At 36.7% G+C, this 13,363-nt stretch overlaps 2 protein-coding genes across 2 annotated transcripts; one reads left to right on the top strand and one right to left on the bottom strand.

Moving 5' to 3' along the window:
- Positions 1 to 140: 140 nt before the first annotated feature.
- On the bottom strand, positions 141 to 4,352 carry LOC102617980 (protein PTST homolog 2, chloroplastic). The gene is made up of 8 exons (XM_006483191.4): positions 3,463 to 4,352; positions 2,840 to 3,005; positions 2,377 to 2,560; positions 2,068 to 2,294; positions 1,449 to 1,594; positions 1,222 to 1,369; positions 589 to 657; positions 141 to 501 (listed from the first exon to the last, which is right to left on the bottom strand). Exons 1-8 carry the CDS (start codon positions 4,149 to 4,151, stop codon positions 406 to 408), a joined length of 1,725 nt encoding a protein of 574 aa, XP_006483254.1. The 5' UTR covers positions 4,152 to 4,352; the 3' UTR covers positions 141 to 405.
- A 1,782-nt stretch (positions 4,353 to 6,134) lies between these two features.
- On the top strand, positions 6,135 to 7,871 carry LOC102618068 (protein NRT1/ PTR FAMILY 2.12-like). The gene is made up of 3 exons (XM_015531678.2): positions 6,135 to 6,305; positions 6,760 to 7,328; positions 7,472 to 7,871. Exons 1-3 carry the CDS (start codon positions 6,135 to 6,137, stop codon positions 7,869 to 7,871), a joined length of 1,140 nt encoding a protein of 379 aa, XP_015387164.2.
- The last annotated feature ends 5,492 nt before the right edge of the window (positions 7,872 to 13,363 follow it).

Raw genomic sequence — 13,363 nt, 5'->3', positions numbered from 1 at the left:
TGTTAATACTTGATAGTTGTCATTTGCCACCCACTGTTTTTATTCGACTGATTAAGAGGCTGTGAGCTTCACGTTATAGAACCCTTGGGGAATAACATAAATCAAATAAATTTAATAATTTCACTTGATTAAAACCGAAATGAAATTGAAAAATCATGTAATATATAAGGCTAGAATCTCCTAAAAATAAGTACATGAAATAAGCTTGTATTACAGAGCTTTCCTAAAAAAAAAAATGAAGAGCAAGCATCTAAATGTCCAATATACAAATCACCCCTTGTCAGCGAAACAATGTTTACAAAATAATAAGAGAAAGATGAGAAGACACTTGCAGTATGCACTCTCTTCGTCCTCGTATGAAAGAAAAAAATTTGTCTTGCTCACCATTACAAGCTTAAGTGTTTCTTACGTGACAACTAGTAGATTATTCTCATATCCGTTATTGTAAACAATAGGGCGTAAGGGATCAATCTTCCATTCACCATCGACAATAAACTTGATCTGTAGCAAAAGCTAAATTAGAACTCTTGACTGAAGGAGCACTAACTGTTGCATATGAAATCATTATAAGTTGAGATAAAGATCTACCTCATATCTACCCGGATACAACTTCAGGGACAGAGAAAAAATACCAGCACTTGACTTCTCCATCTTTCTCTGCAAAGCAGAAAATAAAAATAGAGCCAACTTATAAAGATCTATGCTAAACCCTGTTGAGAGAAAGGCTTCAAATGACAAAAGAATATTGTTATCCACAATCCTTACACAAATATTGTTATCCAAAAAGGGTCGATAATCAGTCTATATATCACGGCATGTCATTAATACTGACAAAAGAATCCATACTTGTATTGATTATGCAAAAACCAAGTTCAGTAATCTTGAAGCATGCTCTCTGTAATCTTCTTGCTTTCATAATTGACTTCCATTTTGATCAGTGTTTTCTAAACAGGAATTCAGTTATCTCAATTCAAACAAGCAGACAATTAATCCACTCTTTCATAAGAATCACAGAAGAAGCTGTCTCAACTACTTCTAGTGATATAAGTCAGTAGGTTTAAAGGAGAATGACAATTCAATGCCAAAAGCCCCCAAAAAAGAAAAGAAAAAGAAAAAAGGTCGTTTGTGGTCACTAACTAGCAGGCTTGAAATTGAACATCAAGGAATCTTAGAAGCAGGAAGAAATTACATCAAAATCAAAATTTCAGAATGAGGTCGAACCTGGGAAGCCCAACCATCAAATGATCCTGCTAAAAGCACCTCTGACGCCAAATTAGGCCAAACTACACAGACGGTGCGAATAAGCATTAGGGTTCTACGAGCATCATCGATCCTTTTCTGTTTTTCTTCAACCATTTTTTGTGCATCGCTGCAGAATGTAAGAACTTTGCATCATCAATGGTAGCGTAAAATAAGCATGACGTTGAATGAACAGAAATTGTGCATACATTATTGTCAATGCCATCTTTCCTTCTAACACTGCTAACTTTGCACGTATTGACCGTAATCTATCTTTAGCATTCATGATCTCATTTTCTTGGAACTCCCAAGTATCAGAAAGCTTATGCAAATCATCAGACAAGCCTTCAAAACCCTGTTGAAGAATGCACAGTAAAATTAATAATTTATTTGAATCTTCTAAGAAGAGAATGCAAAAAGTTATCACAGGATAGAAATATTGCTACAAAAGCTGCATACAGTAATGAATCTTCTGAATTTTGATACTAAATATCTGTGGAAACAAAACAAGAAACGTTATTATGTTTTGGTGGGAAAAATAACATCAGTTGCAGGCAATAATTGATTAGGTTAAGTTAACATGCAACAAATAGGTTAAATAGCAGGATAACACATGCCAAATTCATGATCACAATTGATAATACATTCATGAAATTCTTGAGTGATTCACATTTTTATGAACTAAACAACGTTGCATTCAGTAAGAACATTCTAGCAATCAAAATGAAGAAACAACCTGTTTAATGTGTTTCTTTAACAAAAAAATATATTTGAACATTCCTAGGAGTACTTTCCCAAATTTGTGTACAAAAGGATCAGATCACTCACCTTCTGTGACAGAAGTTCACCCGAGTTAGACCTTAATGTGTGAAGTACAGATGAAAGCTCCAGCTCCAAGTGCTGAAGGCGACTTCGTATGTCATTATGATTATTCTCTGTGGGATAAGAGTTCAATTTTTCTGGCCTATTCAAATGTTCACAACCAATGTCTCTTACTTCAAGTATTTCATCCCCTGACACATCCATTGCTCCTTCATTGGAAGCAATTTCAGCAGCTGAACAGTGTATCAGCAAATAGAGGTCAGTTGATCTGAAGTGTCAAGCCACTATGGAACCAGAAACTAGCTAATGGACTACCTTCAAATTCCTTGTCTGAAAACCCTGCCCTTTGAATGCTCCACATTCTCCACATTTCAGGCTTAGGTGACTTTTGGTTTGAAGGAGATGTATTTTGAGTGAGCTTGCCCCCTGAATTATTGATTATGCCTCCACCAGGGTCTAATGATGCAAGCTTGTTGCTTCTTCCAAGGCCAGCAACTGTCTTTTACAGTAAACAAGAACACGAAGTTATGTCTTAGAAAGACCTTGCAACAATACATTATTTATATGATATAACTGGTTATTGTTTACCCAAGAATAAGTAAAATACAGTTATAGATTCATCCAACAATTCTAAGATGACAAGAAATATAGTAATCCTCAATATATTCAAATACAAAGTTGAAAAACCTACCAAATTATTCACAAGCATGCTCATTTTTACAAATAGATAAGGTGAAAGATAAATAAAACTAATTTGAAAGTAAAAAAACCAATTTACCTCCTCTTTTGAGGTTTCAACATGCCGGTCATCTTTACGACCATCACTTTGGACACAAGCAGTGTTCCCTTTCTCTCTCAAACCAAACCCAAAATTTGTATTCCTTTCTTTCTCCAACCGATTCAGTATACCCTCAATCCCAGAATCATCCTCAATGGCCTGTTCCCTGACCAAACAGAATATGCAGAATATATATGTGAAAGGACCGTCCAAGAAATTTACCAATCTATTTGGTAGCTTAAGAAAAATTGAAGAATTATAAACTTGAAAATTACAAGCGCTTCAAATGGAAATGAGATTTTTCTTTTTTGCTGAATTCATTAGGCGCTTAACATTTTTTATATCAAATTAAGGAAAATGAATGAATAAAAAATGTTTGAGCCAAAGGATTTAAAACTAGTTTCTAGTTAATCTATCCGTGGCACTAGTGACAGCAAACATATTGACAAAAGCATGTCCTTTCAACATCAAGATGGTTTCAAATCACATCTTAACACTCAAGGTTGATTTCTCAGCAATACTTTTGATTTTAATCTTATAGTTTCAAGGGTCTGAACTGTTTAATCAACAAAACAATAAAATTTTGGCAGTAAAAATAGAAGACTAAAAATTAGAAACCTCACAATGATCTACCAGATGAGGAAGCCGAACAAGAAGAATTAACAGGAAAAGAAGAAACTCCGTATTCTCTAACTTCATTGCACTCCAAAGCACTGCTTTTTTCACCACTTTCAAAACTCTCTTGAAGAGCCCCATTTTTGTATCCCTTCACCACCGTCAAATCCCAATCATTAACACCATTTTCTTGAAACCCTTCTAGTTTTTGTTGTTGCTGTTGTTGTTCTTCTTTATCATCATCATCCAAATCCCAACCAAATGCAAGCCACCCACCTTGCCTCGCAATAGCCTCAACAAGATCCAATCTTCCAGCATCCATGAACTGCTTCTTAGTTGGAAACGCGTTTGGATTTTCTGAGTTCCTCATGAACTCCAAAATCTCAGCTTCCAAAGCCAAATCTCCTTCACTATCCAAATCCTTCTTACACCTCCTCACAAACCCAACACACATATTACAATAGCCCCTATAATTCCTCTTTTCCACCTCAAGAAACCCTGAAAATGACCCAGCGTTTTCTCTCTCTTTCGCAGCTGCAACAAGACTCAATGAAACAACTGGTTCTTGCTTTCTTGTTCCTCTTCTTGGGTTTGAGTTAAAAACAAAATCCCACGAAGGAGAAGGAAACGTATTCAAATCTAGGTGCGAATAGGGCGAGGCAAAGAAGCAATATGAAGCGGCAGTGAGTGAGACCATGATGGTTCAGGCATTTCTTCGAACACTTGGCGCTCAATATGCTGTTATGGAATCAGATGAGCGGGGCAAGCAACGAACAATACCACTACCGCTGAAAAGCGTGACCCGCTTTTAATTAACCGTATCGACTTCCTTCGAAAACCGTATTTGTTTGTTTATTATTTATTATTATTATTGGATTTTTTAAATATATTTTCTTTGTCCTTTGTTATGTAAAGGGTCCTTGGGAATGTGACGGATAACGCCGGGATTATAAAATCAAACTGGGCTTTTATCGCCTTGTCTGGAACAGACAATGCCTCAACACCGTTGGATTCAGATGTAATTAATTAAATTGTACGGAGATGATTATATCCTTAAATTTATTGTTTCAAGCTAATGCACACGTGATCCGCGACGATTACGCTTTAAAAAAGGGGTTAAATTAAGTCGTTTACTTGTCCTAGGATTTTGAGACACCTGAAAGCTGAATATCTCTTACACCATTGACCTTCAAGTTTATTTATTAATTTAGATTTTTTTTTTGGGTAATTGTACGATTCCTTGCCCATGTAACACTAATTTTTTTAAAAAAAATTCTTCAATGTTGTTTAAAATAGTAAAAGGTCTTTTCTTAATTGAAGATAGCATTAATTTATAGAATAATAATATTAATTTTATCCTTAAAACATTATTTATGCGCGCGCCAACACAAAGAAAAAGAAAAATCCCCATAACAAATGCAATGGCTGTCCTTATCAATTAATATTATCATGTTCATGATGGTACACCACTGAACTCCCCTTTTGAATTAGCTCCTTCTTTTTCCTGTTGCAGGTGATGAATTTGATGTTGATACCTTGATATTGATATTGACTGTACTAACTAATTAACAAAGTGACTATGAACGTGGTTGAGGTTCCAACTGGGTAGGTTCCCAACTGGGTATCAAAATTCAAAAAAAAAAGATAAGAGCGCCCTTGATATTTCAAAGTAATACTCGTGTAAAACTATCATTTATAAATTCTTCAATACAACTATATATGTTATAACTCGTATGACATCGTTTGTAATCTTAGCACCTTCATGAAAATACTGTATTATTAATTGAATTGAATTGAATTGAATTATTCACGTTAAGTTATTTTAATTTTATTAAATATTTAAATTACTAACTAAAAAGAAAAAAAATATAATTTTATTTGTATTTCATTCGGATCAACAGAAGCTCGCTCAAGATATGATGATACAATGTTAAAATATATTTCATGTCAGTTCGGCAATTATTACATGCTTGCGTATTTAATTATTTGAGGGGAGCAAGACCAACTTAGCTCTGGGGTCGAAGAAATGGGCCTGAAAGCCCATTCGGTGCGTAGCGAAGGTCCGATACAAATCCGTGTTGAGTTGGGGACTCTACAAAATCCACCTTAACGAGAGACGGGAATAGTTAACGTGGCATCTTCGTTTCCATTGGTTCATAGGCACGAGAAAACTCCGCTCGGTTCAAATCTATTGGCACATGAATCGTGAAGCCGCTTGACTGACACGTAAGCATGCATTATAAGCACTTTGTCGTCAGTAGCGTTCACTTAACTTTTTGTTCGTTTCTCTTGCTCTTTAAGTAGATCATTGCCAAATGATCGTCATTTCACTTGGTTCCACATTAATCAAACTTAGCCTCGCTAGTTGAACTTGAATCTGAGAAGAGGGGAAAATGGAGGTTGATAATCACAGAAAAAATATCTTCACTCTCAAAATCCAAATCATCACCGGTCGTAGAAGAAGAAAACACTACCGTTTCATCAGGTTCAGATACAAAGCAAATGAAGCCCTTGGGATGGAAAGCCATGCCCTTCTTCTTATGTCTTTTATTTCTCTCTCCTTAAGATCTCTTTACACAAATTATACGTAGAGTAAAAGCAATGTGCTTTATTACTTAAGATAAGATGATATAATATTTCAGGAAATGAGACGTTTGAGAGATTGGGGTCATTTGGGATAATGGCAATCTTTACGGTGTATCTGTTGAATGAATATAACGTGTCGCAGGCGTATGTTGCTGCCAAGTTTGGTGCCTGGAATGGTGTGGCCGATTTCCTCACTGTGATTTTTGCTTTTCTAGCTGATGCTTATATCGGAAAATTTGTCACCATTGTTTTAGGATTTTTGCTGGTAAACCGTATTAATTTTTATTATATTACTGGTGTTCTAATATATATCTTCCATTATCATTGTTTGTAAAAGGGGTAAATGAATGTAATTTAACGTTTATTAGTTACTTATAAATATGCTGTCGAGTATGATGTACTTGCGGTATCCCTTCGTTGAATCTTATCCGTCATAGTCACATATTTTAACTAATTAAATTGCACAGATAATCACTAACGGAAGGTATGCCGAAACTTTTTTTACGAAGGTATCACTCATCCGCCCAATTAAGATCGTGTTGAAGTGACAACCAATTTAATATACTTGCCACATTTTATTAGCTATTAATGAATTAACTAGATTATGATTCTAATATTAAATTTCGGAGACATATGATTGTATCGATCACTAATTGAAAGCATACATTGAGCATCTTTAATGAATTAATAATATCCCAAAAACAAATATACTTGGACAGGGAATGTTAATGGTGACATTGACGGCGATTGTGCCGCAGCTGCGGCCTCCCCATTGCACCAACGAAGAGCGTATCCATGGCCAATGTATAGGCCCTAACAGAAACCAACTGGCCTTCCTTCATGTGGCAATGTTCTGGTTAGCCGTAGGCGGCGCCGGTGGAATCAGACCGTGTAGTATTCCTTTTGCAGTTGATCAATTTGATTCAAGAACCGACAAAGGAAGGAAAGAAATCAACAGCTTCTTTAACTGGTATTACACCACTTTTACATTAGTTCTTTTGATTACTTCAACCATTGTCGCTTATGTTCAAACTGTTAGCTGGGCTTGGGGCTTTACAATTCCGACGGTTTGCTTGTTCTGCGGACTTGTTCTTCTCTTTGCTGGAATGAGAATTTATGTACTTGTGATAGCGGAGGGCAGTTTGTTTTCTAGCATTGTTCAAGTGTTCGTTGTGGCGTACAAGAAGCGCCGCCACCAGCTTCAGTCCGTTGGAGATGGAATTTTCTATGTTCCTCCACTGAAGAAAACTCTAGGCTCCAAACTCCCTCTAACATCATCTCAGTTCAGGTTTGTTTAATTAATATGTCATTTTGTAGTTTGTTTAGCTAGTCTCAGTTTCGATTTCGTATTTTCAAATATGCATGCATGGTGACATTAAATATTTGATGAATTTAACGCATGCATGTTTGGTTTCTTTAATCAATAATTAGGTTTTTGAATAAAGCTGCCATAATAGATAACAATGATGAAATAAAGCAAGATGGAATATGTATGAATCCGCGGAGACTATGCAGCATACAACAAGTTGAAGAGGTAAACTGGCTGATGATTATCGTTCCAATATGGGCATCTGCTATCATCAGCTTCCTTCCCATGCAAATAGGAACATTTGTAGTGGGACAAGCCATGAGAATGGACCGACACCTCGGACCCAAATTTGAGATCCCCATTCCGTCAATTTTTGTCATATCTTTGATTATAATGGCAACATTTCTCCCAATCTATGATCGTTGCCTCGTGCCAACGCTTGAAAACTTCACGAAACAAGAAGGCGGGATTATTCTCCTCCAAAGAATTGGATTAGGAAAGGAAATATCTGCTCGATTCTAGCTCCGATAGTGGCTGGATTTATTGAAAGAAAGAGACGGGCGTTTGCTATTTTGCATGGTAACCTTATGCACCTATTTCAGTCTTGTGGCTGGCACCGCAACTTAATTGGTAATTCTCTTGTCTTTCTGACCGTCTCTGTGGCAACTTATTTGAACAGCCTAGTGGTAGCCCTCGTCCATAGTTGGACCATAAAACACGACAAGCACAGCTGGCTGGCCGATGATATTAACGTTGGCAAACTAGATTACTTTTATTTCTCTGTGGCCGCACTGGGGCTATTGAATTTTATCTTTTTTCTGTTCGTTGCTCGTCGGCATCGATACAAGGCTTGTTGATAAGTTGAAGCAGAACTGTTAAGGAAGCTCATGCTGCAGCCAAAGGAGCAGCTCAGTCAGCACGTGTGAGTCAAAGCCAAAATCAGCAGAGTCTGTTAAGTAGCTTTGCCAGCTCAGCAAGTTTGTTGTAGCATGCTTTTCATTCTGTTTTGTAGTTAAGCTTGCTTAATTAGTTTTAGTTATCTTTAGCTTAGCTGAGTATATAAACTGATGTTAATTCCATTTGATTGTAATTTTCGAGAATAGAATAAGATAAAGCTTCAGAGTATTTTTCTTTCATTTTCTAAGTTCCCAAACACATTTTACAGTTGCAAATTTAACTTTCAAACATGGTATCAGAGCCAAACAGAGCAAGCTCTAGTAATCAACAAATGAATTCCAGAAACGTAACATCAGCAAATATAAGTCAGATTAATTTCTCATTTAACACTCCGATCAAGTTAGATAGATCCAATTATCTGCTCTGGCGGTCACAAGTTCTGGCATCGATCAGAGGAAATCGATTGGAAGGCTTCATAGATGGAACCAAACCAGCACCAGAGGAAAAATTATTACTCGCTAGAGCTGATGGATCTGCTCAAGAAATTGATAATCCAGAATATCAAAATTGGAGATCACATGACCAAACCTTGCTTGGATGGCTGTTATCTGCAATTAATGAAGGTAATCTTAGTCTTGTTGTTAATTGTGTAAGCTCGTTTGATGCATGGAGAACCTTAGAGAAGAAATTTGGAGTTCAATCTGAGGCTAGAGTACTACAACTTAGATATGAATTAAATACAATAAAGAAGGAGGCATTAAGCATTGAAGATTACTGCATCAAGATGAAATCTATAGCTGATAAGCTTTCTAGTGCTGGCAGTCCTATAACAGAGAAAGATCTGATGTTAACAATATTAAATGGATTAGGATCAGGCTATCGTGATATAGCAACTTTCATAACTGGTTCTAAGATGGAGTTTGATGATGCTTATGCATTGTTGTTAACACATGAAACCAGACTTGAACAAGACCAGGATGATAAGAATATGTTTAATGCAAACTATGCCTATGCTAATACATGTTATCCTAGAGCTTTCTATGGTCAAGCCAGAGGTAATTTCAGAAGAGGTGGATATGTTGGTGGTGGTTTTGGTAATATTGGTAGTAGATCTCATGGATTTGGAAGAGGAAATTTTGGTCCACAAAGAATGTTTAATGGAAGCTTTAGGAGTGGAAATGGTAGAGGACAGTTTTCTGGTCAAAATAATGTTCATAATTTTTCTTCTCAATCACCAAGAAACATGACTCCATTCACTAGAAATGGATTTGCTGGAATTAATGGATCAGCAGGATCTACTGGAACCATAGAAGAAACTACTTGCCAGATCTGTTTTAAAGTTGGTCATACAGCTGATATTTGTTGGCACAGATTTATAGAAGACTATACTCCTACTCCTAGAAATTTCAGTAAGGGAAAAGGACCGAGATCTGCATACTTTGCTAATTTTGATGGCTTCAACTCATATCCTAGCTATGAAGAATATGAGGGTTTCAACTATATGCCACAAAATTTCCATCCTACTTCTGGAACTTATCTTTGTCCTGGAGTTGATGCTTACAATCCTGGAGCTTATATGGCAAATCTGGAAGGAGTTGCTGATGATGGCTGGTATTTGGATAGTGGAGCTACTCACCACTTAACAAATAATATGGAGAACCTGCAGCTCAGAGAGGAATATAAAGGTAATGATCAGCTCATCATTGGTGATGGTAAAGGATTATCTATCTCTCATGTTGGACATGCTTTTCTGTCATTTAGAGCTTCAAATTCTTATTCTGCTCATCCTGTTATAGCACTTAAAGATATGTTGTTTGTTCCTTCAATCACTAAGAATTTGTTAAGCATTTCTAAACTCACCACTGATAATTCTCTCACTGTTGAATTCTGTGGAAATTTCTGTTTTGTAAAGGACATGAAGGGACAAGTTCTTCTGCAGGGCCTTGCTGAGAAAGGTCTCTACAAGCTGCTATTAAAACCTAAGCCTCTGTCACCTGCATCTCATCTATCTCAATCTCAGATAAATAAGCCAGTTTCTATGCTGTCAGTCTCAAATGTGTCTTCTGTTCATCAAAATTGTAGTGCTTTTACTACAACTTGTAATAACTCTTTTTCAAATGCTTGTAACCAGAAACCTGATGATCTGACCTTATTGCATAGAAGGTTTGGTCATCCAAACTCAACAATATTGATGCATTTGCTTAAATCTTGTAAGCAATTTAAAGTCTTTTCAAAAGCCTTTTCATCTTCTCATTACTCTATCTGTGATGCTTGTCAATTAGGAAAGACTCACAAACAACATTTTCCCACCACTGACACTAAGAGTACACATGTGCTGGAACTGATATACACTGATATTTGGGGGCCTTCACCTACTGTTTCTAGGAATGGATATAAGTATTATATCTGTTTTGTGGATGACTATAGTAGATACACTTGGGTTTATCCTCTCAAGCTTAAGTCAGATGCTCTTGCAGTCTTTAAACTCTTTAAAATCCAAGTCGAAAACCAGTTCAACACAACAGTCAAGATGTTGCAATCTGACTGGGGGGGAGAATATAGAGTGTTCACTGATTTCTTAAATCAAAGTGGGATTATATTTAGACATTCATGTCCATATACTCATCATCAAAATGGTTTGGTTGAGAGGAAGCATAGACATATAGTGGAATTGGGATTGACATTATTAGCTCAAGCTAATCTGCCCTTTAAATTTTGGTGGGATGCTATACACACTGCAGTTTATCACATAAACAGATTACCTACCCCTGTGCTAAAGCTTGTGTCACCTTATGAAAAATTATTCAACCATAAACCAGATTACAGCTTCTTAAGATGTTTTGGTTGCATTTGTTATCCATATTTGAGAGACTTCAACAAGCACAAGTTTGATTTTCATACCAGAAAATGCATCTTTATTGGATACAGCCCATCTCATAAAGGTTACAAATGCTTGACAAATTCAGGAAAGGTTCATATACTTAGACATGTAAATTTTGATGAAAACATTTTTCCTTATTCAACCAGCAACATCTTTTCTCCTTCTGAGAACACTTCCTCATCTGAAATTCCAGTGTCATCCTTTACTCAGCAGCAAATTTTTCATTTAACAACACTTTCTACCCCTGATAGCAGTCTTGAAGACAATTTCTCAGCAGGCTCAGCAAGAAATGAACAGGTATCTTCATCATCTTTACATACAAATATTCTGCATCATGAGATACCTAATCATTCCTTGACAGAATTTTCATCACCCCACTTATCTTCTCAAAACTTAGATTCAATTCAGCCACAATTTGAACCACAAACTATCATTCAACAATCATCATCTCAGCATATTCCTGATACCTTAAACACAAGCCTGAATCAGAAACCCTCTCACCAAATGATCACCAGATCCAAATCTGGTATCTTCAGACCAAAACTTTATACAGCAGCCTTAATTAATAAAGAACCTGATACAGTTCAAGAAGCTCTTAGTGATCAGAACTGGCATCAAGCCATGAGAGATGAGTATGAGGCATTGATTAGGAATAAGACTTGGTTATTAGTTCCATCTTCAGCTGAACACAAAGTTGTAGGTAATAAGTGGGTGTTTAGAATCAAACAAAACAGTGATGGAAGTATAGCTAAGTATAAAGCTCGGTTAGTTGCAAAAGGTTTTCAACAAACAGCAGGTGTAGACTACTTTGAAACATTTAGTCCTGTTGTGAAGACTTCCACAGTGAGAATTATTCTGAGCTTAGCTGCAATGCATAAATGGACAATTAGACAAGTGGATGTAAACAATGCATTCTTAAATGGAGAGTTGACTGAGGATGTTTACATGTATCAACCTGAGGGGTTTGTTGATCTGCAGAAGCCTAACCATGTGTGCAAATTAAAGAAGGCTTTATATGGTTTAAAACAAGCTCCAAGAGCTTGGTATGATAAGCTGAGAGATAGTCTGGTTACCAAATGGGGTTTCAGAAAATCAAGAGCTGATACATCATTGTTCTGTAAAGGAAAGCAGGGCTCCATAATATTTGTTTTGATATATGTTGATGATATACTGATCACAGGTCCTAATAGTTCAGAATTGGAGCAATTTATCTTGGAATTCAGTAGAGTGTTTGCTCTGAAGGACTTGGGGAAACTATCATATTTCCTTGGCATTGAAGTTTCTTATGTTGCAGAGGATATTTATCTGTCTCAAAGGAAATATATCAAGGATTTGTTGAGTAAAGCTGATATGTTAGAATGCAAAGGATGTGATACTCCAATGGTGACAGGAGTAAAGCTCCAGAAGGAAGCAAAGAGTCATTTGGGCCAATATGTTGAAGATCCCACTGGTTACAGAAGCCTTGTTGGAGGATTGCAGTATTTAGTTTTAACAAGACCAGAGATAGCTTATGCAGTCCACAAGCTAAGTCAATATGTGTCAGCTCCTACACTTCAACATGTCGTTGCCTGCAAAAGAGTTCTTAGGTATCTAAAGGAGACTGCAGATTATGGTTTAAAGTTTTCAGCAGAAGGAGAAATGAAGCTCTCAGGGTACACTGATGCAGATTGGGCTTGTGACATAGATGATAGGAAATCAACAGGTGCTTATTGCATTTATTTGGGAAACAACTTAATATCTTGGTCATCCAAGAAACAATCAGTGGTTGCTAGGTCCAGTGCAGAGAGTGAATACAGAGCCCTTGCAGCTGCAAGTGCAGAACTCTCATGGATTCAGTCATTATTTGATGAACTTGGTATTGAATGTATATCTCTTCCCACGATTTGGTGTGACAATGTCAGTGCCATAGAACTAGCTAAGAATCCTGTCTACCATTCAAGAACAAAACATATTGAATTAGACATGCACTTCATTAGAGATAAAGTCCTAGCTAAAGAACTGGAAATCAGGTATATTCCCAGTGAAGAACAGATTGCAGACATCCTAACTAAGCCTCTCACTTTTCTCCACTTCAATTATTTTCGAGCCAAACTCAATGTGCTAACATGCCCCTTGAGTTTGAGGGGGGATGTTAAGGAAGCTCATGCTGCAGCCAAAGGAGCAGCTCAGTCAGCACGTGTGAGTCAAAGCCAAAATCAGCAGAGTCTGTTAAGTAGCTTTGCCAGCTCAGCAAGTT

The sequence above is a fragment of the Citrus sinensis genome, chromosome 4 (genome assembly GCF_022201045.2).
Source record: "Citrus sinensis cultivar Valencia sweet orange chromosome 4, DVS_A1.0, whole genome shotgun sequence".
Classification (NCBI taxonomy): Eukaryota; Viridiplantae; Streptophyta; class Magnoliopsida; order Sapindales; family Rutaceae; genus Citrus; species Citrus sinensis.
The sequence above is the reverse complement of the archived record's forward strand: the minus strand, read 5'-3'. Positions and strand labels throughout refer to the sequence as shown.

What these genes read in the sequence shown, in the direction of transcription:
- LOC102618068 (XM_015531678.2), top strand. Translation starts at nt 6,135, where the DNA reads ATGGCAATCTTTACGGTGTATCTGTTGAATGAATATAACGTGTCGCAG. An exon ending in TTGTTTTAGGATTTTTGCTG is followed by an intron (nt 6,306 to 6,759) that starts GTAAACCGTATT and finishes ATACTTGGACAG; the next exon opens with GGAATGTTAATGGTGACATT. An exon ending in CTAACATCATCTCAGTTCAG is followed by an intron (nt 7,329 to 7,471) that starts GTTTGTTTAATT and finishes ATCAATAATTAG; the next exon opens with GTTTTTGAATAAAGCTGCCA.
- LOC102617980 (XM_006483191.4), bottom strand. Translation starts at nt 4,151, where the DNA reads ATGGTCTCACTCACTGCCGCTTCATATTGCTTCTTTGCCTCGCCCTAT. An exon ending in TCCTCATCTGGTAGATCATT is followed by an intron (nt 3,006 to 3,462) that starts GTGAGGTTTCTA and finishes CTGTTTGGTCAG; the next exon opens with GGAACAGGCCATTGAGGATG. An exon ending in TTCAGACAAGGAATTTGAAG is followed by an intron (nt 2,295 to 2,376) that starts GTAGTCCATTAG and finishes TACACTGTTCAG; the next exon opens with CTGCTGAAATTGCTTCCAAT.